This window comes from Polyodon spathula, chromosome 58, assembly GCF_017654505.1.
Source record: "Polyodon spathula isolate WHYD16114869_AA chromosome 58, ASM1765450v1, whole genome shotgun sequence".
Classification (NCBI taxonomy): Eukaryota; Metazoa; Chordata; class Actinopteri; order Acipenseriformes; family Polyodontidae; genus Polyodon; species Polyodon spathula.
The window spans coordinates 123754-148753 of NC_054591.1; the positions used below are offsets into that span (position 1 = coordinate 123754).

The 25000-nt window shown below is 42.3% G+C and overlaps 3 protein-coding genes across 5 annotated transcripts in view; 2 read left to right on the forward strand and 1 right to left on the reverse strand.

Annotated features, from left to right (window-relative positions):
• The window catches only part of LOC121307703 (probable E3 ubiquitin-protein ligase HECTD4), a 58534-nt gene extending 46896 nt beyond the window's left edge, over positions 1-11638 (forward strand). Inside the window, exons 56-73 of the mRNA XM_041239957.1 lie at positions 228-433; positions 822-1001; positions 1474-2813; positions 3125-3332; positions 3833-4056; positions 4224-4369; positions 4529-4632; positions 5063-5186; positions 5502-5692; positions 6079-6225; positions 6326-6445; positions 6624-6779; positions 6936-7039; positions 7450-7671; positions 8106-8272; positions 8456-8651; positions 8886-9108; positions 9515-11638. Coding sequence (XP_041095891.1) covers positions 228-433; positions 822-1001; positions 1474-2813; positions 3125-3332; positions 3833-4056; positions 4224-4369; positions 4529-4632; positions 5063-5186; positions 5502-5692; positions 6079-6225; positions 6326-6445; positions 6624-6779; positions 6936-7039; positions 7450-7671; positions 8106-8272; positions 8456-8651; positions 8886-9108; positions 9515-9651 — 4195 coding nt within the window. The 3' untranslated portion in view covers positions 9652-11638. The remainder of the gene's footprint in view (positions 1-227; positions 434-821; positions 1002-1473; positions 2814-3124; positions 3333-3832; positions 4057-4223; positions 4370-4528; positions 4633-5062; positions 5187-5501; positions 5693-6078; positions 6226-6325; positions 6446-6623; positions 6780-6935; positions 7040-7449; positions 7672-8105; positions 8273-8455; positions 8652-8885; positions 9109-9514) is intronic.
• Positions 11639-11886: 248 nt separating this feature from the next.
• LOC121307771 (TRAF-type zinc finger domain-containing protein 1-like) lies at positions 11887-19839 on the reverse strand. Of its 3 annotated transcripts, none has more exons than XM_041240050.1 (12): positions 19538-19839; positions 18667-18729; positions 17739-17874; positions 17071-17124; positions 16002-16431; positions 15300-15572; positions 15065-15135; positions 14414-14650; positions 13932-14064; positions 13217-13365; positions 12841-12889; positions 11887-12279 (listed from the first exon to the last, which is right to left on the reverse strand). In XM_041240050.1, exons 2-11 carry the CDS (start codon positions 18699-18701, stop codon positions 12866-12868), a joined length of 1542 nt encoding a protein of 513 aa, XP_041095984.1. In that variant the 5' UTR covers positions 18702-18729; positions 19538-19839; the 3' UTR covers positions 11887-12279; positions 12841-12865. The 3 variants fall into 3 exon arrangements, with proteins under 3 accessions (XP_041095984.1, XP_041095982.1, XP_041095983.1); XM_041240048.1 differs by having other exon boundaries at positions 13068-13365; XM_041240049.1 differs by having other exon boundaries at positions 13068-13365; positions 19386-19839.
• A 1191-nt stretch (positions 19840-21030) lies between these two features.
• LOC121307704 (N-alpha-acetyltransferase 25, NatB auxiliary subunit-like) lies at positions 21031-24549 on the forward strand. The gene is made up of 5 exons (XM_041239958.1): positions 21031-21110; positions 22990-23075; positions 23703-23841; positions 23958-24076; positions 24541-24549. The coding sequence occupies exons 1-5, from the start codon at positions 21053-21055 to the stop codon at positions 24547-24549; spliced, it is 411 nt and encodes a 136-aa protein (XP_041095892.1). The 5' UTR covers positions 21031-21052.
• Positions 24550-25000: the final 451 nt, after the last annotated feature.

Sequence of the window (25000 nt, forward strand, 5' to 3'; positions counted from 1 at the left end):
CTCTTAAAGCAAGTAAGAGTTCACTCTAACCCCTGTAACATGCAACCAAGATGTTGTATATCTTGTGGAATATTTTAAAGAAAATAATTAATAAAATTAGCTACCAGAACATCTTTTCAAATAACTTTTATTCACCGGGAAGACTTACGTCTGCTTGTTTCCCTACCCTCTGTAGTAGTATTCTTAGCTAAAATAAACTCATTCATTGTCTTTTTTTTTCTTCTTAGCTCTTCTCTGTACAAGGCACCTTGGGCTCGGGTGATGGTTTACGGCCTGGGGCATAAAGTGCAGAGGAATGGGCAGCTGAACCTCTTGGAAACAGTCTGCTACCCATTAGATGCCTCGCCCACAAATACAGGCCTCACCCCACCACCCACAACCAATCAGTATCCCAGCATCATCATTCCCACCGACAAGGTGCACGTCAAACTAGGTGAGTGGCCACATTGCTGTTATATCACTGGCACCAACTGATAAGACTTGACTGTTTTGTGAAGTAAAAACACAAAAATAATAAAAGTGGGAGGGGCGAGGCTGAAGATAAGCCTTCACCTTATATTTATATAATAAACATCATTACATATGTTACATCGAGAGCCTAAGTAGATGGTCAGCCTAGCCCATTCCCATGTGCTTAGTTTTGATGTGCAATGAAAACCTCTTAATGCGATTCATTTTGCTCACATAGAGCACGTGATTGCAGAGAATGCAGTTTTTGATTTACAATATGCAGCTGATTCAATTAACCAGCTTTTCACTGTGGTATCCCTGTTACTGTTGTGTCTGTGTTTTAATTTCATCTGTTTTGTTGGGGTTTTCAGGGGTGTCTCCCCCTCCTGGTGCTGTGCTGCTGCTGCACTCCCTGCCTCTGGAGTTCCCCCTGGCCATGGCTTTTGCGGAGCAGCTGCTGTCCTGGAAACTGGGCGACGGGGACGAGTGCTCAGAAGACGAGCTCGACACCATCCCCGCCTCTGTGCTGCTGCAGGTCGTCGAGCTCCTCGGTGAGAACCCAGATTACAGACGCCCCCACGGGAGCATTTCACTGACTAGCCAGGTTTATAATGAAACGCAGTAATCCCTGCCTTGTTTATTACATTGATTAACAAAAGCCAAATGGGGCTTTTTTACTTTGGTATGCTAAATAATTATTTGAAAAGTTGCTGATATACTCCATGATTTTTCAATAGCTTGTATTGTACCCCCTTTCAATTACTGTGGGTGAGTTTGGTTATTTAGAAATAGCTCCAACCACTGAAGCCAATTAAAAATGGGTACAAGTGAACAAGGCAGTTATGGCAAACAAAACCCTAAAGTAAGTGCATTTCAGCAAATAGAACCCTTTTTTGACTTCCATGTCTTGTAGTAGTGTTAAATTATTGACATGTCTGAAATTACTGTACCTGTTTTAAAATTATTTGTGTGACATTGTTATACATTAAAACAAGACCATTGCTCTACCTTACTCTGGTTCAGGTGGGCTCTTGTGGACAACAGACCTGGCCGCCTGCATCAAAGAACTGGTCTTCCACCTGCTGTCTGAGCTCTTCCGCAAGATCTACCACCTGGAGCAGCGCAAGAACCCCTCAGGTCTGTCCAGCTCCATCGCTCTGCTGCTCAACCCCTGCCTGGCCATGGTAATGGCACTGCAGACCGAGCTCCGCAAGCTGTACGATGAGGAGATCCAAGGCTGGGTGACCGCTAGGGGGGACACAGCCACTGCAGGGGGGCTGGCTCCGGGCTCCGAGCAGGGCCGCTTCTCCACCTACTTCCATGCCCTGATGGAGGTCTGCCTGGCCGTGGCTGAGGTGACGCTGCCTCTCAACATGAGCAGTGCTGCAATGAGCGCCATCTCCAGCAGCGCCCCTACCCTAAGCGACTCTTCCTCCTCTTCCTCCTCCTCCCCAGGCCAGACCCCCCAGAGCCCCAGCCTGCTCTCCAAGCGCAAGAAGGTCAAGATGAAACGGGAGAAGGCTGCAGCTGCTGTCACTTCGGGAAAGGGGCCCCCTTCCTCCTGTGCTTCCAGGCTCTCCGAGAGCGATGCTGCCCTGCTCAATATGGGGGGAGGCAAGCCGGAAGACATGCTGTGGTTCCACCGGGCCCTGACCCTGCTTATGATCCTCCGACACCTGGCTAACAAGGACCCACAAGGCCTGGGGGTGACCAGTGACGCAGTGACCGATGCCAGCCAAGCTTTGGTGGGCCCCACTGCTCACAGCCGCTTACTGGTAATATCCGGCATCCCCACCCACCTGGAGGAAAACGTGGTGCGCAGCGCCATTTGCAGAGCTTGCAATGCCCATGGCGGGCTCTTCAAAGACGAGATCTACATCCCCCTTCAAGAGGAGGACCCCAAGAAACCCAGGTGCAGCGTGGTCACATTGGATTGTAAAGTAACAGAACCAGAGAGACCGGCAAGCGTCACAGACAGTTTGGACAGTTCTAGCAGTGTCACCCCAGCTATGAGTGTGAGCGCTTCAGCCTCCACCAGTCAGACTTCCATCTGCAGCTCCTCTCAGGGTTTCTCCCGCACTGCCAGTGAGATCTCCATGGATCAGGAGCTTCTAGCAGCCACCATGGTTGTGGTTCCCTCGCAGCAGCAGGGAGCGCTGGACCCCCACACTGTCTCCAGCCAGGAGAGTCTGGACCTGTCTCTGTGCAGCACCGGGAGTTTGGGAAGCCTTGGCAGTATAGGGGAGCCCCTAGACAGCACAGATACTGCCTCAGTCTCAGACGGGGGCTCCATGTACACAGTCACCTCTCTCGACAACAACATACTGATGGCTCGGCCCATCAAGGGATATGCTGTCATAGAGGTACATGAAAAACAAAGGGGTTTCCTGACATTGAGATTTTTTTAATTGATTAACCTTTTAATTGTATCAAGCTTGTCTTAGAGTTAAAAGGCAAGCAAGAAAAACAAATAAAATGCATATTTAATTTATACAGTGGACTATTGTTACATAAAATTTAATATAACACCTTACAAAATAAAAAAACATATACATAGATATCCCATACAAGCACAATAAGGCTTTAGCAATGCAACAGTAGCAATAGGCAGATAGAATATACAGGCGTAACCTGTGGAGATGTGCAGCATTAAGACAGTGGATTCCTGTCGCAGGTGCGTGCTCGAGCGAAGGTGGAGAAGATCCGCGCCAGCTTGTTCAACAGCAGTGATCTGATTGGCCTGTCCAGCCTGGACGGGGAGGAGGAGCTGATGGAGATGACAACGGAGGAGATCCTGACTGTCTCCAGCGTGAACCAGAGCCTGTTTGACACCCAGGGCAGCTCTGTACTCGAAGACTACTTCACAGACAAGTCCATCAAAGGTCTCTGCTTTATTCAGCTTTAGTACTTTTATAGGTCAAAAAATCCAGTCTTTTAGCACCTAGAGGCTGATTTGTTCAACATGAGCCTTCCAGGATGCTCCAGATTTTAGAGCATTTAACACTGTTGCATGGATTGCATCAACCGGCTATTTTTTTATGGGTATTCTAGGATAGCCACTGGTAGATGATTGATGCAGTCCTAGGCAATTTCCCCAGTGCTGTAAAATAGTCTAATAAAATAGAGATGCGGTTTATCCTGGCCGGGTATAGGTAGACCAAATCAAATTAACCCGTCGCATTACAGAAATATTACCCTTACAATAACAACCAATGAAATAGCGTCTTGTAATTTAGTGATCAATATAAAATGGTCATTAATATATACAGTATAATCATACACTGAAAGCTTTATTTCCTATACTGAGGTTGAACTTCCTTGGGAGAAACATTTTATAATAGTTTAAACATGTTCCAATCTTTAATTTTTTTTTTTTTTTTAGGAGACAAGTTGGTGCCCAGTGCACGGGACATCCTGACTGAGATTTTTAGAAGCTGTGTACACTCTGAGCAGATGCTGAGCTTGACCCCTGCAAAGCCTGTCAAGGTGTCAGATATTTACCTCAGCAAAGAGCAGATCAACTCTCAGACCCCAGGGAATCTGCTGCATGTGTTCTTCACAAAAGTGCGCCCACCGAAGAAAGTTCTTGAGGACCAGCTCGCACAGGTACAGATACGTCATCGAATTAGTCCCGTAGGACTTGAATTGTCTCCCACATGTACTTAGTGAGATTGAGACCTGGGGCAACAAACCACCTTGATACAGCCATATAGCCTAGGTCTTCTTAACCAGTTTGAAATCCTATAGAACTAACATAGCTGTTCTCTGTGTAGATCCTGAGGAAATATGGGGTCCCCAAACCAAACAAAAGCAGATACAGCAAAGCCGGCAAAGAGCAGCACCAGGGGAAAGTGGTCAGCACAAAGAGACCCCTCACCAAGCCTCCCACTAAAGACAAGTCTGTGCTCAACAGCGTCAGGTAAGGCTTTGCCAGTGCGTCAGTCAACCTCTGCTATACAGATACCTTTTACATTGTGCTGAAACATACCAAGTTAGTGTTACAGTAGTTACCAAGCTGATATGCAGAGTTCCCCTTGTGCTTTTTGTACTTGATTGATTTATTGTACTACCCCAACAGGACCGCTCTAAGTGAGAAGAAGCCGATAGTGAAGCCCAAGTCTCCAGAGAAGACCAAACCTGAGGAGAAGGATCCTGAGAAAGCTCGGACAAAGAAACAGGAAGGTACGTTCTCCTTTACCACCTCTGTTACTGTGCTGTTGGAGGGGAAAGGGTTTCAGCCTGTGGATTCATGTGGTTACATGCAACATCTCCTCTGTAAGTCTACCTGTATGCCTAACTTGAGATCCCTTTCAAAACATCCCCAATATGAAGACCTTTTTTCTTCCCTGTTGTAAACAAAATGATGCATTGCTTCTTAGCCAACCTCCGCCCCCCCTCCCTCTCCTCTTCCCTAATTTGCAATTCAAGATGATCTCATTTATGATCTTTGGGATTTTGTATTACTCTCACCGATCCTGTTAAAGTACAGTTGAAATAAAAAATGTTCTTCCGTGGCTGAATTGTTTCTAAACCTGGTTGCATTGCTCCTAAACGTAATGTTGCATGTCAGCCAGTAGATGCTGTATTAACCTTATCTCTTTCCCTGGTTCAGTTCCAGAGGAGAAGTACCTGACTCTGGAGGGGTTCCACCACTTCACAGTGGACCGAGCCAAGCAGGACATCCGCAGTGTGTGGCGAGCCATCTTGGGCTGTGGATACGACCTGCACTTTGAAAGGTAAGTGTCTATGTGTGTCTGGCTTTCCACTGTGGTAACTGCCCATATAATACATTTACTGTGGTGGGATCATTTTGCCCATAGGTGAAAATATAGACCCGTGTGTCCATGCTTACCCACACCTAATTCACAATTCACAAACTTCAGTTTTCAGTTGCTCTTTATCCTGTAAATCAGGGCAGGGCATCCAAAAAAATATATCTCAGTAGACATCTTCATATAAATATATAATAAGGGATCTCTTGAGTGTGTGTGTGTTTCTTCCAGATGTGAAGCATCTTCTTACTGACCTGTGTTTTGTGTTTACTCTCTTAGGTGTGCCTGTGTAGACACTCGGCATGCCCACAAAGCCTGCCGGAAGTGGAGCCTGGAGATGGACGTGGCGCTAGTGCAGTATGTGAACCGGCTGTGCCGTCACCTGGCCATCACCCCGACCCGCCTGCACCCTCACGAGGTGTACCTGGACCCAGCCGACACCGCCGATCCCAGGGTCTCCTGCCTGCTGAGTACGACCTCTTCACTAGAATCACATGGGGAAAGCGCTTTTCTTATTGAGAGTACTAGACTCTGAGGATACACTGTGTCGCACCAAAAATGTACATGGGAGTACCATGGATGTAGTCTTACAGCTGTGGCAGACCTGCATATATTACTAACGTACTGGTAGTCATCTTATAGTCACCACTTTTTTATTGCAGTGTAAACCAGTTTTTTTGACAGAAGTTTCCCTGTTATCATGCTTTATGCCCTGTCTTGGGATCTGGGGGGGAGGAAACGTGAGAGCCTTCAGCTGCCCAGCTATTTCTTTTACAGTACTGACAGTTTTTTGGTGTTGAATTGATAGGGACTTTGGCCAGTCTGACTGTTCTCTCCTCGTCCACTCTGCTTTCAGACGTCCCTGTTGAGAGCCTGCGGCTGCGGTTTGCTCTGCTGCAGTCCCTCAACAACATGCTGGAGACCTTCTTCCTGCCCCTGGTGGAGCTGCGTCAGACAGACACCTACCTGCACAGCATTGCTGCTCTCCTCCGGGAGGCCAAGGGTGAGCCAGATCACAGCCTGGGCTTCTCTAGCTCTATTTTTGGTGGTTCAGAATCTTTTGAAAGTGTAAATTGTTTTTGCAATGTGCTTCCCTTTTTTAGGTTTGGTCTGTTATGACACTAAAGTGGCAGTGATGAATCGAGTGCTGAATGCTATAGTGCAGAGAACAGCAGACCATGCTGCCCCTGAGATCACCCTGGACCCCCTGGAGATTGTAGGAGGTGAGCTGCAAAACCCCCTGACCTATCCTGTGGCAGCCTCAGTCAGGCATATCACCTGCCCTGCACGTGTTCCTGTCTGCAAAGTGCTTTTAAAATAATTTTTAATTCAATACATAGTTCTAAGATTGTGCTGATGGTCCTTAAATGTGAAGTTTTTAAGTTTTTTTTGTTTTCCTAGGGGAGATCCGTTCTGCTGAAAACACTTACTTCTGTCAGGCAGCCCGTCAGCTTGCCTGCGTCCCTTCATCCCAGCTCTGTGTCAAACTGGCCAGTGGTGGGGACCCAACTTATGCCTTCAACATCCGCTTCACTGGAGAGGAGGTCCATGGCACCAGTAAGGAGACCATTAAATTCAGTTTTGGGAACACTGCATACATGCCTAAGTAAAGTTGGCTAATGAAAGATCAGTCGTAACTTGTAGTGCTCTTGGAGGGGGTTATGTACTGTATGAGTGTTCCTGACAGACACTGTGTTGTGTGTTTTTTTTCAGGTGGCTCATTCAGGCACTTCCTGTGGCAGGTGTGCAAAGAGTTACAGAGCTCCACACTGTCTCTGCTCATGCCCTGCCCCAGCTCCGCTGCCAATAGGAACAAGGTACACTGCTCTACCTAAAGACCTTTTCAGAAATTGTTTTTTGCATCTATCTTCTGAGATCACAGTTAAGACAGTTAGGTATTTAACATTTGAGTAAATCATGTTTTATCAGCTCAATCTGTTTCTTGTACACCACACACCCAGCCTTCACATCAAACCATAACTGCTCCTGATTACACTTTTTACAGGGTGCACATGTGAAAATAGAGCCAGATCGTACACAATTTATGAGTAACAAATCAAGAGAAATTTCTACACCTGATTATATCCTCTTACCCACTCACTGTTTCTCATGTGTGTGCGTGCTTGTTTGTTCATTTGTTTGTCCTCACAAATACATTGTTATGCTGTCCAATTGAAATGTTTGCTTTGCTGTGTGTGTGCGTATGTGTGTGCGTGCGTGTGTTTAGGGGAAGTACATCCTGACTCCCGGCCCGATCACCTATGCAGAGGAGCAGCTGCTTCACTTCTTGGGACAGCTCCTGGGGATCGGGATTCGCGCTGACCTCCCGCTGCCCCTCGACCTGCTCTCCTCCTTCTGGAAGGTGCTGGTGGGGGAGTCCCTGGACCCCGAGGCAGACCTCTACGAGGCTGACGTGCTCACCCACAACTACATCAAGAGAGTGGAGAATGTAAGAGCAGCCTCTGCACTAACTCGGCTTCTGCAAACTGGTCATGTTACAAAACTATCCAGAAAGGTTAGGGGAGCATATGACAGTGGGGAATTATGCAGTGGAAGGAAATCAAAAGCTGAGTAAATGCATCAATTTTTTTTTGTTATACTGTGTCATTTCTGATAACTTATTTTATTAGTTTACATGGAGACTGTTTAATACACATAACAGTATTCATTGAAAACTGCCATTTGCAACGGATTACTGCAACAAATATTAAGTCAGAACTATAGTCATTGGATTTATAGGTTAATATTAGTATTTGTAAAACTGCTACAAACTATATCAATAAAAACAATTCCAATGTTTTAGTAAGTTTGAGGAGCATTCAATTGGACTGTAAAATCTGTCTGGTGTCAAGATTTCTAAATCAATGGTTGTTTTATTTTAAGGTGAATGATGAGACAGAGCTGGAGGCTGTCTGTACAGAAATCACCTCTCAACATCACTCGAGTGAGAGCCCAGAGTCCCCGAACAAGCCTTGCTGCAAGTTCACCTACATCACCATGACCGGGGATGAGGTGGAGCTGTGCCCTGGAGGCAGGAACATCATTGTCAGGTGAGTGGAGCCAAACAACACCGCACTAACAGGCAGGGACCAGACATGTACAGTATATTCAGTAAAACATGTTTCCTGGACATTTTAAAAACAATCCCAGTCCTTAATGGGTTTAGAAAGTTTTCTGTTCTCTGTCACACATGGGATGGGTTTGATCTGTACTTCTTCTTATTTCCCTACTAGCTGGGAAAACAAGGACATGTATGCATCTGCGATCAGAAGTCTGCGGTTGCGCGAGCTGCAGAACGCGGAGTGCATGACAGCGGTACGAGCCGGGCTGGGCTCCATCATCCCCCTGCAGCTGCTCACCACCCTCACTGCCCTGGAGGTGGAGCTGCGGACCTGCGGCCTGCCATACATCAACCTTGAGTTCCTCAAGGTACTGCACTGTTGTGGGATTGCTAATAACCACACTGTTTTATTATCTGTCCAATACATCCACCTTCTCTTCTTACTTCCCTGATAGCCAGCATTACCAGTGCATTGTTGCATTCTGAGACACAACTGCGTGGTGTCAGACGTTTTTTTGAACCCATCTCATGTACTTGCATGCAAACTGTTCCAGCCCTGACTAAATCATATGCTCAATAATGTGTATTTCTCATTTTCTCAGGCACACACAATGTACCAGGTAGGTCTGATGGAGACAGATCCGCACATTGAGTTCTTCTGGACGGCTTTAGAAATGTTCACTCAGGAGGAGCTCTGTAAGTTCATCAAGTTCGCCTGTAACCAGGAGCGTATTCCCTTCACCTGCCCGTGCAAGGATGGAGGTCCTGACACTGCACACGTACCCCCCTACCCTATGAAGATCGCCCCTCCCGATGGGGCTTCAGGTGAGAGTGCCTTCATGGGGCATAAAGAATCAGCTCAGCACACGCATGATTTTTTTTGACTATTACTAGTAATGAATAAATAAAAAATGGTTAATGTGCTATTGCTAATAAACGTGAACCTGGAAATCATTAAGTGCTTCTGCATATTGATATGATTTAGAAATTAAAAGCAGCAGCTAAAACACAAGTCTGTTCAATTTGTCAAAGGTGTACTTTTAGATAAAATATATGTAAACCAATATACTAAAAACACAGGCACTGTTATTGGGTATAGATTTTAGTTTGTGTTGGTATGCCTATTTTAATGACTGGGCTTGATAAACCTGTTTCCATGTGTTACATAATTACAGCCATTAAAACATTTTTTAGAAGGATAACGTAACAACAGTATTTGTGTTTTCCCTAGGTTCCCCTGATTCTCGGTATATCCGAGTTGAAACCTGCATGTTCATGATCAAACTTCCTCAGTATTCCTCTTTGGAGATCATGCTAGAAAAGCTTCGGTATGCAATCCATTACCGAGAGGACCCTTTGAGCGGCTGAGCGAGCCAGCTGGCCCAGCAACCTTTCACATAGCCAGGAGAACAAGAAGAGGATTCTCCTACATGAATTGCTTCCTAGAAGTAAACAGACCTGAACACGAAGAAAAGGAGAGTGATAGACTTTGATTATTTCAAGATCCTACAAAGCTAGACACGGGCTGGCATTTGCTACAGCCAGTGTGCTCTGCAACTGCTGGGCTGTGTCATTACCTGTGGAAGTGGTTTTGTGGAAAGGCAAAAATAAGGGACCCCGTGCATTGCACTTTGTTTTACCAGAGTAAGAAAATGTTAGGGGTTGTTTTATTTTTTGTTAATTATATGTCTTAATTTAAAAATCAGACTGCATCAATATGAAAATAATGTTATATCTATATATGTCAAATGGGAGAAACCTCTTTTACTGCATATCGCTGTTTTTTAAGGAAACTCAAGAGGCAGTTCTGCCTATAGTTTTAAGTAGGGAAAAGCACTTTCTGAACGGTACATTACTGAGACAAACAAGGTCTCTGCGTTATCCAACAATCTGAGCACTGCAGAACTGCTCATTTCCGCCCCAGATACTGAAAGGTTGCTTGTGTAAATAGTTAATCTACTTTTAAATTTATAAGTACAGGAAGTAATGTATTAGATACTTAAGGGTAATGGTCACCTTTGTATTTTGTTTTATTCTTCTAACAGCCGTAACCAATGCTTAGATCACAATGCCAAAAGTGTACATAAAGCAAAGGAAGAAGTAGCCGGCTGATCTGCTCAAGGACCCCAGAAATTACTCTGCTTCTCCTCAGCTGGCATTGTGTGTACAATGCAAAATGGGATGGCCTTTGTTTTCAATTAGAAGAGAAATAAATGTGTCACTTGCGGACATTTACTGAAGAAAATTACTTCAGGCTTCTTGTAACCCACTGAAGCCAGACATGGACTTTACTGCTGGTTAAGATGCTCAGTATGTCCAAGACCAACAGGTCCCCAGAATGAGGGGAGAGAAAGTATGGGGAAAAAAGGGTGCATATGTTTTTTTTTAACAGTATAAAAAGGGTGAGTGGGTATTATATTTTAAAACTATTGTAAAATAACAGTTTTGCTTGACCCCTCCAAATGCATTGTAAAAGACATTTATTCTGAATTGGTCCAGTAATTTGGTCTGAACTTCAGGGAGAGAATATTTGGTGCATATTTTACTTGCAGACTGCTATTGCTGTGAGCTGTTTAGAGGGTGAAAAGCAAAAGTGAATATGAAGCTCTGCTGGGCTGTTTTAATTTGATTCTTTTTTTGAGTGAATGACATTTCAGTGTGGTAGCTTTATGGTTCTAACATGATTGACACACACAATACTATAACCCCCCCAATCACCCGTTGATAGCTAAAATTAAAATCTATAACTGAATCTCCCTATTGATATATACCTAACCAAAACAAGTGATCTAAAACAAAAATATACTTTGAAAATGTATATACAATAAATTAGTTTAAAATCTGGAATGTAAATTGTCTGATGGTATCACCACTGGATTTTTTTTTTTAATCTAGGTCGTTTTCACCTTATCAAAAAAAAGTTATATCTTTTATTGTAAGTACTGTACCTATACACTGTACAGTAAATTCTAATCCCTATAACAACCTGGTCTGTTTGTTACTATTTAATTGACATGGGATACAAATTGGATAGACAGTGTTACCAATGGCATTGTGTGTGCCAGTCTAGTTTATTTTTTGAAACAGGTAGATGATGATTGCTGTGACAAAGTTAACTGCTGCTAACAGAATGCTCTCTCTCCCAGGGGGCAATACGAGGAATACAAGGACATATCCAATGTGTGCTGTACATTTACTTGATATTTATTACAATTATTTATGGTTGCATTTAACCTAACCTTTACTCTACTGTTTACCCTTTATGCATCTATACTTAACACAGCGGTGTTTGAATGGATTCTACAGAGAAAAATTCAGATTTGTGTCACAAATAATAAATTCTCTTAATGTAAAACCTGGGATCATTTCTGTTATTTGCTTAACAGGTTATCTTACTGTATAGTTAGTGCTGTGTTGACAAGTCCAGCTGACAACTTGAACTACATAATGCATTCAATGGCTTAATAATTTCAAAAAAGTACTCTCCCATACAGTCACATGTCATGACTTTGGCACAAACTAAGAGACTTGATTATCTACCCATTAAAAGAAAGTGTGAATCAAACAGACAGATGCAAGCTGAAATGGTCCCCTCTTATTGACATAAGTACACTGATAGACCCAGTAAGTGAGGATATGTTTAATGTGATTACTGACAGGAGAAGCTATTACAAAAATCAATTGGTATACAACATACAAAAGAATAGATATCCACATTAAACATTTGATTAAACAGTGATGATTCAGTCCTCTCCACAATATGTTGATGTTAAAGGTTCTGGATCTGAACTAATACACTACACAATGGAAATGTTCAATTAACCTACATCTATTAAGAGTGCAAGAATAAAGTACATCTATACACAAATATTTAGTTTAGATTGTGTTGCATAGTCTGTAAATAGTCAAGCAGCCCGAGTTTGAGTGCTAGAATCTTGCTGGAAAGTGATGTCATTCCTCCTCCTTTTCCATATCTCTCACTTTGGGGATGTGCGGCTGGTTGAAAAAACAAATTCACACAAGAAAGAATTATGCAATCAAACCATCAGAAGAAAATAAGTATGTTGGTAATAAGCCTATTTGAAAAGCTATAAACAGGTGTTGGAACCATTAAAGTAGTAATTCGGAAGATATAGCCATCAAAAATGAGTCCAAAGGAAATGTTACACATGCAATATGGTTCTCACGTGGCTGAATATTTTTTTATGCCAATAGCATTCTGGACATCTGCAATATAAAACCAGCTTCACCCAGTTTGTTACAAAAGCAATTACTCTATGGCAATTCTGAAGATTTCCACCCCAACACAAATTCCCTGAAGAAATTGGAGGTGTTTGTCATAGAACAAGGGTTATGTAAATCTCCGGGACACCTTGATGACTTGTCAGATTGAAACTGGGCAATTTGATTGAGGAAAAGGCTTTAAAAATTAGAAGCTGATGAGAAAATGTAAATTGAGGGTTTTCTTTTCTACCAACCCATCTGCTTAAAAGATCCAGAGTTGCTGAGTAAAACTTGGCAATTGTAATTCCAGCATTCATGTATACGAAATGTTACCTTAGTTGTGACCGAGCCTCTGAAGTTACTTCTCTCTTCTGTTCTTGCACTACACAAAAAAAAAACAGTGATAGCATATATCATCCATTCTGAATCCTAAATAAGAAACTGGCAGTTGGATAAGTAGACAAATCTTTCCAATGTCTTGGTCCAAACATTTCTCTATTTAACATGCACTACTACATAACTTGCCAATTGTAAATAACCCGTCTGCTTGCAAGGTTTACCCTGGAGCCTGTCTGCCGGAGTTGGCTTGTGGAAAGTTGGGCTCGTAGCCCTCTGGGAAGCGAGTCCTGGTGCCACTGGCTGAAGCCACTCCCACTGCCGGCTCCCTCCCTCGTAGACCCCGCCTCTCCAGATTGCTGGAGTTTATCACCTTAACCGGATTGAGTGGACCTGTCCCGGATTCAGGTTTCCAAAGGTCCCTGGAATTTGGGGTCCCATTTAACGGCTTCACGTCTGCAGGAATGTCTCTGTTTCTTGGCTTGTCAATCAAATATTCCAGGCCGGCAGATCCCAGATCTCCTGTGAACACATGCACCGTTGAGAAGTGAATACATTTAAATTCTTACTTCACGATTCATTTCTAGTGCATCCCTCTCCTCCACGTTGGCCTGCATCCAGACATGTCCCCAATGCTTTTGTTTCTGTCCTTAACATAAGCAGTTCCATCCTGCTTAACTGTGACAGGTGAAATCAGTTAAATATTTCCAGACAAGGCATACTGTCCAGCAAAGAGACATTTTATATCCTTTTTGCAGATATGTACAAATCAAATGTGCAGTTTACCTGGAGACAGCAGGGGACCACTAATGTCCAAGTGGAACTCCTAGCAGCTAAAGTCTTTAGTCTGTGGGGTCTATTCAACTGATTTAAACAGAAGCTGATCTAAATACTGCCACCGAGATCTTTATATAGCAAGGTAATGAAAGCATAGGAGAGTCTTTGTAGTGCATTTTTCTCTGTAAAAAAAAAAAAGTGTCCTATTTCAAGAATTAAAAAGGACAGACATTTCAGTAAACTAAACAGACCCCAAGGATTCCTAAAGCAGTCTCACGTTAAAACTACATAGTGGTCCCTGTGCATCTCACCATGGTGCCTGACTTGTCTCCTCTGAATCTCTGGAGAGTTCTTCCTCCTGTTCTCCACTTTGGAAGGAAGTGGCTCCCGGGCAGATGTCCTTTCCATAGGACAAGCTGTTCCAGGTCGAAAGTCACACTTATCCTAAATTAAAAAAGCAGTTTAAATATAACATGGAGAGAAAATAAGACTTGCAATTATTCATCTTGCTTTAAATACCTGCAACACCTGGATTTGACTCAATGGGACATGGAAAGTGTTGCCTTTTCGCTAATGTGTCAAATTTTACAAACATTTTGGACAGCAAGGTGGCAATATGACAGTTGTCATTTAGATACAGGCGCCCCTACACATTAAATGAATATGCTATTCACTTAGATACCCATACAATTTTTGCATATTCAGTGATTCATAATTTTGAAAATCAAAGCAACAGTTCTTTTTAGAAATACAAATACTAGTGTATTTGTTTTTTTTTCTATGGAGGATTTACCTGGTGGTGAAAGAGAAGCTCATCTTCAAGGAGAACCCCACAGAATTCACAAGGAAGGACCACAGTGCCCTCTGCTGGCCCTGGAGGGGGGCCATAGGACAAGGAGGCGAATTTACTTGTGAGGTGCTGGGGGCTGTAGAAGGGACTTGGGCTCTCTGTGAAGAGACTGTCCTCCTGAAGGGGGGAGGGAGGCCGCTTGCTGAAGGAGGCAAAGGCACTCATAGGGTTACAGCCAGTCTGGGGGGGGAAGAATACAAAATATACATTTCTGTCTACTTTTAGTGTCAAGTGGCTTCATCAAAATTCTTCAACAAACAGGTCTGGGACCCAAAGAACCACAGTCAACTCATGAGATTTAGTTAATGAGCACATATGAATGTATTAGAAATCATAATGAATTTATTTTTGATTTCTTCAATAAAAAGTGTGCAAACGGTTGGGGTCAGCTCCAATACATTTTTATAATCAATTCCAATTCCATTCCTTTTTAATCAATTGTAATTCCTTCAAAAGGACTTGGAATTGAAAAAGATGATACTCACCCCAAACCTGTGCACAGCCCTGCACGTGAACCTCATCCTCCGATTCCTGCTCTCAACAATAACCCATACAAAACACTGCGTGCTCTGCGATAAAAAAAAAAATCCAGACCTGATGCAGAATGAGGTCCTCTTCAGGGAACAGCTTCTCACAGAATTCACAAGGCAGCATTGCATCATCAGCTGAGACAGCACAAGAAAATGAAATGAACAAAAAACAGTGCATCTGCACAGGTCTCCCAGTATGTTAATGTAACCAACAATTAGTTTTGTGTTCTGAATCAAATTTAAAAAATAAATAAATATTTTAAAAAAGCATTTTATGTAAGGAATAAGACAACACTCACTGCTTCTCACAATGGGGTTATTATTTCTGGACACTGTTGGGACTCGGGGCTGCATCAGCTCAGTTAGGTGGTCAGGGAAGAGGAGAGGAGCCGCTATCTGGGACAATCTGTCCCCCCACTGGTCAGCCCAGGTGCCCTGGCCCCCGGTGTAATCGCAGTTCTCGTCCTGCAGGCTCAGAGCCAGCAGGTAGTCCAGGTTCGAGTTCTCATCTCCGCCACCCTCCACACCAATCTGTCCCCCGCAGTTCCTCTGAAAACCCTCATCTTCAGCCACTGTAATAGCAGTATGCAGGACATGTCCGATCAGATCAAGCAGTGCGGGCAGGCGCTCAGTGACACTGTCAGTTATTGCTATATTAAAATCAGTGATCACGACTCGATTTAACCAAGCATATCAATAACATACATACCCCCATAAGCCAAGTACAACAAAATGTGTGTGTCGTCAGTACCACAGGGAACAACAGAAAACAATTGCACAGCAGTTTAATCCATTCTTCGTATCATGACAAATGCCTATGCAATGTTTTATGAAAAACAGAGGGGCGGTTCCCAGCAGTTTCAATAGCTCAGTTAATTACCACAATACTGTGTGTATGCCACTGTATCCATGTCACAGGTGTTGGAATGGGATCACTTTGTAGTTGTTAAACTCAAGAATGAACTGCACTGTACATATATGTGGATTTGCTATTAGCTAACCCTGATTCTGGTCCCTGTTCCTGGCGGGTGCGTTTCTCTTCTCCTGCCCCCTCAGTGCTGCTCCGGCTGCCCGTGTGCTGTTGTGAACTCTGCTCTCCAGGGATCGGGGGACCCTGAGCCCAGGGGGGCGGTTGCTGTTGCGCACCGCCTCGCCATGCAGCAGGTTCCTGATGGCGTGAGCCTCGAACCAGGCGCCCGGCAGTGGCTCCTCGGAAACCATGCGGCCCCGGTTGTTGTTCCTCTCCTCAGCCGGCTGGGTGCCACACACCGCTGGGTGAGTGCTCAGCTCCTTCACCATCACGTTGCGCAGGCACTGCGGGCAGGGCTCCGTGCGCGCCCCGCAGTACTCCTCGTGGTCACCACACTTGTTGAAGGCCAGCTCCAGATCACAGAACTGACACTTCTTCAGACGCAGACAGCATTCTGATAGCTGAAGAGCGACGAGAGAAAACTTGCTTTACTTAACAGACACTCATAACAACTGGTTTAAAATAGGGCCCTGCATCTTAAATTCAAAGCACAGATGCTCTGTTAGTACAGGGACCTTGTTCATTAGCACCCTTTCCTCTGATAACCTAGTTTTACAGAGAGACCATCCTGGTACATTGGCGACTTGCAATTGTTACAACGTATCACATTATAAAATATCACATTACAGAATATCACAATACAGGCAAGAGCAGTTATGAAAGCAAAATAAATCAAATTCAAGTAAGAGCAATATAAAGAACACAGTAAATTATAAGAGCAAGCGAATTCGACTAAGAGCAGTTAAAACATATAGTAAATATTTGCTTACATGAGTAAAGTCCTGTAAAAACAGCTAGTATGATAACTGGATTAGAAAGATTTCAAATAAGAGCAATTACAAGAAACGTGAGTACGGTTACCTTTAAGAGCAAAATCAATAATGGCACGTACAAGCCGATGTCAAAAGTCCCTTTGATAAGATGACATGAATTTAGCCGCCTGATCCTGTCTATCATGATTTATTTAAAACTGAAATAAGTACAAAAAAGAATCATGATCGACGGGCATGAGATAAGGCTAGAAAATAAGGAAAGCATACCTCATGCTTCTCCACATGTCTCTTTTCCATCTTCATCCCACACTTACAGGCCACCTGAAATGGAAAAACTATCAGCTTGGCAACAACAAGCTATCTGACTAGGCCAGGTGTTGGCAGCACGTGTCCTGAAATTCAGACCTTGGTTGGTACAAATACCTGGACTGAAAGCAGTTGCCTATCCATGAACTACCCCATTCTACCCCAATTACCACAAAAGTAATAAACTACAGGTTTTTTATTTCTCTTTGCTATTGTACATCAAGATCAAATAAATAAATGGTTCCAGAAATAAAATGCCTGATTTACTTTAAATTCTAAATAGAATACTCATTTTTATGCAGTCTCTCATGGGACATGTTATTTGTGCTGCCTATGCTGGTAAATGTGTGTTCACAAATGGGACACTGTACTGCAGCAAATGGTCACTAATTCAAACATGTACTGCTGGATCCTTGCATGTGCAGAACATGAAACCGGGGGGAGTTCTCAGTTTGACGCTTTCTTTATATTCTATCATGTGAAACCTTTCTTCAATAAAACCTTTGTAGCGGTTTATGGATGCCAACTGCGGTGGACCTTGAAAACAAGATCTAGGGCCAGTTTTGGCCTAGTAATACCCTTCACTTTAATCAACGCTGTGATCTGATTAGTGCTCGGGATTCTCTGACCTGTGCATGCTCCGATTCCACATGCTCCTCCATTTCAGATCTGGGAAACGACTCCTTGCAGTATTGGCAGAGACTGATGTTCCTCCTGCAGTGAATCTCGTGGATAGTGAAATTCACTGAAGGGATGTCACGCTTGCTACAAGGTTAAAACCAAAAAGGATTTAAAATATTTTTATGTAGTTTTTACATAATATAACCACTCAGTCCAGCCTGCTACGATATTGATACACAGCACTGTATTACTCTTAATGCTGTATTGTGTGGTAAGCTGCAATCTCACTTAAGTTGTAGAACTGACCAACTCTCCAAAGACCACCATTTACAGCATATTTAAAAAGGATCCTACTGTTTTAAATAATCATTGCAGAGAATGTGACTGTACACTATTTCAAAAGTGCACAAAGGGGGTCACCATTTTGGTTTTTGGAATCATGTTATACATCTTGATGTGTATTTTCTACCTTGTTGCTAGAAGTAATACTCAATTGAACTAAGTATATAAACAGGGATGGCAATAAGACCACCACTGCATAGCCGCTTGAAACACTGCTGGTTTTAATAAGACATAACTGAGTTTGTTACCTATACACTGAGGCTACATGCACATATTAAAACCTGGAATGATTGAAAGTGCTATACAATAGGAGCCTTATTTCCATCACTAATAAAAAAAAAAAAACTATAGCAATATGGTAAAGTTACCGATATATAGTGACAAATATAGAATATATAGTGACAAAGTAAAGCCAGAAATTATTTTGGGAGTGACACTGCAATATGAACTACAAGATAACATTATACAGAACAAAATTCAAAACAGAAACCAAACAGAAATGAAAGTGCGGCGAGACAACCGCTTGTGAACTTCTCCAGTGCAGCAGATTGCTGTATGCAGTGAAAATGCAAGCATCTCATTCAAGTCATTTACCAGTTGGCACAGAGTTGGGTGCTTTCCTCAGACATGTTCTCTGTTGTGTTTGTTTCCAACACGCTGCAAACAAAACAAAAAATTGCTTATTAACAGGACAAGTTAGCATTAACACAGTACACTAGTCCAGGGACAAGATGGGGGTGTGTGAAGCTTTTCCACATTACTAGCAGTTGCTAACAGTACTGTTGTTTAAAAGCCCGATGCAGGTAAGTATACGCTAGGAATTGTAGGTATAAAATTGTAGGGGCTGGATTACCAGTAGAATATGCAATGAGACACATTCACAATATAGTAATACCGTATGTAATTACATCTAACAGAATGCGATACTCAGACTAAGAGCTGCGTGTGTATGTTACTTAAATACAGAAAAAATCATGATTACGAAGTGTCTAAAAAAAAAAAGTGTTAGGCTTTAGGAAAAGGTTAACAAAGCAGAACATCAGGACAGTGTTTTGCACCCAGTGTAGGTGCACTGAATGTCACACAAGCAAATTTAGCGTATTGCTAATTAATATGCTAACAGATACAAAGTGTATGGCACCGGGGTTATGTGCAAACCTTGAAACAAAATAAACAGCACTTTTATAAAATGTTCACTGGACTACATGTAAGGACTTGTAGCTAAAATACAAATACATGATTTGTTTATGTATACGTAAATACAAAGAATTGTAATACGGCAATCGGGTTCGAACAAGAATAAGTAGAATTACCTGAATCCGGCAGCAGGGTAAAGCGAAACTCAAGAATAAAAAGAAACTGCTAAATGACCCGGCCAAAATAATCAGGAATGGAAACAATAAAATCACTCGCCTTCGTCAAAAAAAAAAAAAGAGGTAAATTAAACTGAAACCGTCCAACTCACCGTCACTTCGCAGGTGTTTCCGTAAACTTTAATTTCGTGATTTTAAAACTAAACTGCTAAATATGACTAAGCTCTTTTTAAAGTTTAAAGTCAATGCATAAAAAACAAAACGGAAACAAATTCTCGCTAAGCCTTCCAATGTACAAAATCTCCTGCCTTGACCAAATATACTCCAGTCAGGCAGTAAATTCAATATCTCACGAACGAAAATAGCCTAAGCGTAATTAATACTGACAACCTCGGATAACTAATAAATATTTATACATATATATATATATATATATATTTGAAATCTAAACTTGCATCGTCCGCTTTCATGTGCATGGAACAGAATCAGCAACTGCGCTACGCAGCAGTTCATTCGTTCTGCTACCTACAGGCTGCTGATTGGATGAGCTAGAGTTTTCTGCGTACCTATTGGATAAGATTTCTATCTTCCCAAATGTACTGCCCTTATCCACACTGCTTACGTAATGACGTCCTTTCTCCCGTAACCAGTTTATTGGCTGTGGCACAGCTTGTCCTGTCAACTACCCAATAGGGAACGCCCTGTTTGATAGTTTCAAGCTATATTTGGATAAAATACAGACCTGCTATCCATATAACAGTATCATACAAAATGAGTATTTTAGTAAATTAAGTAGGCACCGCCAATATCATGGTTAGACCTATACGAGTTGTAGTGGTTGAGAATTGTGAATATAAATAATTTACTTAACATTATGATTCAGTTGGTGTCTGCAATAGAACTACAATTCGATCTGCAAAAAAAAAAAAAAAAAAAAAAAAAAAAAAGTTTAACACGTTTGCTGACACTTGGAAGAACAGTGCAGTGCTCATTGACCTAAACTGAAGAGTGAAGTAAGACAGGCATTTCAGTACGAAGTTGAAAATGTTCTGTAGGACACCGCACCTTAAAAAGAAAAAGCACCTGACAAAAAATAAACGGCACTTTGTTGAAGTTCACTTGTATAACACCCTATCAACAAACGCGCAATCCTGCATTAATACCTTGAAAGCGGTCGATCTAATGTGCTTTTCGGTGTACGGTCTTTTTAGTGGATGGTCAGAACCACTGCCCGGACAGCAAGAACTCACTCGCTGTTCATTCCATTTCCTTTCCATTCTCGCCGAGCCAGTCCACTGTGCAAACGTGTATTTATTTATTTATTTATTTATCTATCTATTTATTATTACGGCCCGTTAACTTTGAGAACTACACTGAAATGTATTCTGCGTTATTTTGCCATTCACTTCTTAGCGGGATTCGATTACTGAGCATGTATTATTGAAAAAAATCCCACAGAGTAGCATTCAAATAAGTGTGTTTGTGTGTAACTTATTTTCCCAGACAAACTGCATTGTAGCTATGGAAGTACAGTACCTAAAAGTATCTCAACGATTGCCTGCTATCTGTGGTCCTGCGATGCGGCGAATGACCTGAGCCTGTTTCTTTAATATTCCCGGAGCAGCTTTCACCGCGCATGCTCTCCGCTTGCAGTCTGATTTCCCATCATGGCGGCGAGGGGCCATGTGCAAGACCCTAATGACAGGAGGCTTAGACCGATTTACGGTAACGGTGTTCTGCTTTGAGTAATCCAAAGACTCGTTACAAATGTGGATTGTTCATACATAGTGCCCGTTTCGGGCCTCTCCCAGATCCCGACTAAGCTCCGTTAAAGGGATTTGTAAATACAAAGGTGTGCAAAACAACATGCAGGCCACGACCGCAGCCTCGGAATCGGGTGACTACTGTACCGAATAACCGGTAGCTTCCTCCCGTAGCTTTTCTCTAACGCCTCTGTTGGTTTAAAGCGTCTAACTGAGCTGATCGGTCCAACAACCGCATGTGGAAGGCTGCTTTTCGCAATCAGTGAATGGTTGTTGATGTGAAATATGTAGTTGGTGTTTTTATTTGTGGCGCGGAACTGTGTTTGTTTCAGATCAGTTAGGAGACAGTCGTGTTATTAACGTGACAATTTCTAGATGTGTCGATGAACTGGTTGCAGTTGTTACTTAGTGTATGAAATATGGGACACCATGTGTTAAACTTGTTAATATTTTACTGTGCTCTGCGTAAATTCCTGGGAAGCAGGTACTGTAGCAAGGTAGGACAGGCGCAGAGTTTAACGTTTACATGTGTTTTCACCAGTCCTTAACAAAACAACGTTATCACATCGGATTGTGTGTGTAACTAATATATATATATATATATATATATATATATATATATATATATATATATATATATATATAATTACACGTTTGTAAGCTGTGTTGTTTCCATGAATGAATGAATACTGTCACTAGTACTGGACGTATTAGCTCCGCCTCTACAGTGAATCTAGCTAGTTAGTGTGTGTAGTTGTAACCCCGGAAGTCTTTTCAAAGCGGTTGCTGTAAAGTTTCTGCTGTCACGCTGTTTTCCCAGCGTAATGGAGTGTTTTTTTGGGATGGGGTTTTGTGGCTAATGTTAGTTCTGTAACCATCGTAATTTACCTTGAACGACGTTTGTTTAACTGACACACGCCTAGATTCAAACTTAGTATATTGGCAGCAAGATTATAGATATCAGCCAAGGTTTAATCAAATGTGAGTTATGAGTTTCAGCATTTCTGCTATGTTTAATCATGCATAGTGTCCCTCAGGCTAGGGCAGGGTTATATAACACTATGTAACACAATTTTTTTTCCTGGGTAGTAAGTGTTATTTCCTAATTGCTTATGCCTCAAAAGTATAGAAAATGGCAAAGTTTGTGGGGAATAATAGCCATTTTCTATACTTTTGAGGCATAAGCAATTAGGAAATAACACTTACTACCCAGGAAAAAAAAAAAAAAAAAAAAAATATTACACAGTGTAATCAGCTTTTTGGCAAAACCGGTACAGTTTATATTGAGAATAATCTGGTTGTTGATGTTCATTGCAACGTTTCATCAGAATGAATTGTTAAATGGTTTGAACAGTCTAGATTTCAGCCTTTTCCATGGGTAATGTCTGCAGTGTATGGCACGCAACTTTACTATGCCATATTCAGAGCCTGACATGAAATTTCACTGTAGTGATTTATAGCAGGGAACTGGGCTGAAGATCAAGAAACAGGAGGTAACTAGTTAGTCCTACTGATTTGCAAACAAGGTGCTTATTAGACAGGAGGAACCACATCATTGTGGTTTGATTTGATAACATCCCTGCTCTTGTGCTGCAGAGCTGTGTGACCTTGGGTGTCATTTTCTTTCTCTTGCAGAGGTCCTTTGTACAATCTGCTGTGCCAGCATGTCTTATTCTATCTTACTGATTGGTAAAGGAAAGATGAATTTTGCATTATCACCACCTGTGTGTGACCCTTAACTGCCAAAACAGCCAATGTCTAATCTCCATCTCTGAGCGTTTACAATGGGAAATGCAATCTAGAAGCGGTCACTAACTGGAAATGCGATGCTTCTCTTGCAGATTACCTGGACAATGGCAATAACAAGATGGCAATCCAGCAAGCCGACAAGCTGCTCAAGAAGCACAAGGATCTTTACTGTGCTAAGGTGAGCGTACGTGCATGGCAGCAGCACTTCAGGAGTTTAATATTCAAGTATTTAACAATTCCTTAGACATGCATAAAGCAAGGTCCACACCTAGCGACCAGCTTGTGTACTGTAAGAGTTGACATCATGGCTGCTCTTTTAAGCATTTGCATAGAGTAGAGCCATGTGTAATCAGCAGGCAGATGGTGGACAGTGTGTTTGCTTCCAGTGATTCCCACTAGCTAATAGCAAATTGCACTATTTGTGTAGTGCCTTTCACAGCAAAAAAAATTAATTAAATGATTGCAGCTTGGGTGTAGAGCCAGCTCTAGAAACTGTAATTCAAGGTTCTTTGCTTTGGTTTGAAAATGTGGCCATCATACTGGCTCTGGCTTTTGTTCAGAGCTTCTTTTGTTTTTATGAACCTTTGGTTTGTTTTGCCCTGTTTCAAAACTAGGGACAATGCTTAATGCAGTTATATCCAGTACTGGAAAGAAATATGACATCCTTTATTTGCCTTTTAGCACACTAGCTACCAAGTAGTATTGTATGTTGGTAATCAGTTTCATATTGAATGCAGAATGTCCATTTTTTTTGCATTCAGATTTTGAATGCAGCTTGGTGACTGAAGGTGTCTGCTTCTTGCAGGTCCTGAAGGCAATAGGTTTACAGCGGACGGGCAGACAAGACGAGGCCTTCACCTTGGCACAGGAAGTCACTGCTCTGGAACCCACAGATGATAACTCTCTGCAAGCGTTGACCATCCTCTACAGGGAAATGCACAGACGTGAGTTTCCTTGTTAACATAATAGTGTAATAATGTTGTTCCTACTGTCTCTAAATTGCCATTACAGGCCTGAAGAAACTTAAAGATGTATAATATTTTTATTTGGTTCACTTTAGCGGAGTTGGTGACCAAACTGTATGAAGTAGCTGTGAAGAAAGTGCCTAGCAGTGAAGAGTATCACTCGCATCTCTTCATGGCTTACGCGCGGGTCGGGGAGTACAAGAAGATGCAACAGGTGGGTTTGTGTTAAATAAATACATTTGCGCATCATACTGTGCAGTGATCTAAAATGCGTGGATATTGAACAAGCAACAAATCTTTCTTCCAGCTCTTGGGAACTATGTGGCACATGGCATAGTATTATCAAGGATTAGACTGGCTTAGCACCGCTGATATATTTATGTACTCCGTATGGACACATTTATGCGTGGCGACTGCTGATCTGGCTTTTCTATAGTGCATTTCTTAAACTCAGATCTTCTTGTGTGTCTCAGATGCACAAGTGTGTGCTACAACTAATGTATTGATCTCCTGTGTGTACATTATGTGAACATGTTGACGGTGGGGTTAGGAACTTCGTTAAATATACAGATTTGTGTTCTGATGGGTGACGCACAGGGCTAAGCTAGGAGAACATGATATTTAATGCCGGCTCAGCCACTCTGTATGACCTTGAGAGTGTGTCGTCACTTCCTGCAGTCCTGTTAGGGGGAAGCTGCAGGACCCCTCCTGAAACCAGACATCACTGAACAGCTGCGCCATGCTGAGTAAATAGCAGAATGAATGATACAAAAAAATGCCAAATTTAGAAATGACTGGCATTGTCAAAACAGTGAAGATGCTTAACCCATTGCGGTCCATTTATTCAGCACATGTCAGGCGCGTCAGGTCCAGTTTATTTTCACACACGGTGTTTATTTTACATGTGCTGTTTAATTATTTTTTGGAGTAAAACAGGTTTAAAAAGCCCTGCATAGCAAAAGGACTCGTACTGTATCTCCAGCCAAGCCCCACCCCTTGTTCGCTGTATTTTTCACATATCTCTTTATAGACGTGCATACTGATAAATGATCTCCTGATCACTCGTTTTATCACCAAACACCCCAATAATGTGATCCAAGTCATTATTTTATTACTATAACATCTCAAAAAGCTCTGC

Bases quoted from the DNA above. Each gene is read 5' to 3' on its own strand.
- LOC121307771 (XM_041240048.1), bottom strand. From the start codon at position 18,701: ATGTCTGAGGAAAGCACCCAACTCTGTGCCAACTG. The intron at 15,573-16,001 runs GTTAGCTAATAG...CTGCTATTACAG, and splicing joins GAACAGGGACCAGAATCAGG to TGGCTGAAGATGAGGGTTTT. The intron at 14,651-15,064 runs GTCTGGATTTTT...TTCCCCCCCCAG, and splicing joins AGGACCTCATTCTGCATCAG to ACTGGCTGTAACCCTATGAG.
- LOC121307704 (XM_041239958.1), top strand. From the start codon at position 21,053: ATGGCGGCGAGGGGCCATGTGCAAGACCCTAATGACAGGAGGCTTAGA. The intron at 23,076-23,702 runs GTGAGCGTACGT...TGCTTCTTGCAG, and splicing joins AGGATCTTTACTGTGCTAAG to GTCCTGAAGGCAATAGGTTT. The intron at 23,842-23,957 runs GTGAGTTTCCTT...GGTTCACTTTAG, and splicing joins CTACAGGGAAATGCACAGAC to CGGAGTTGGTGACCAAACTG.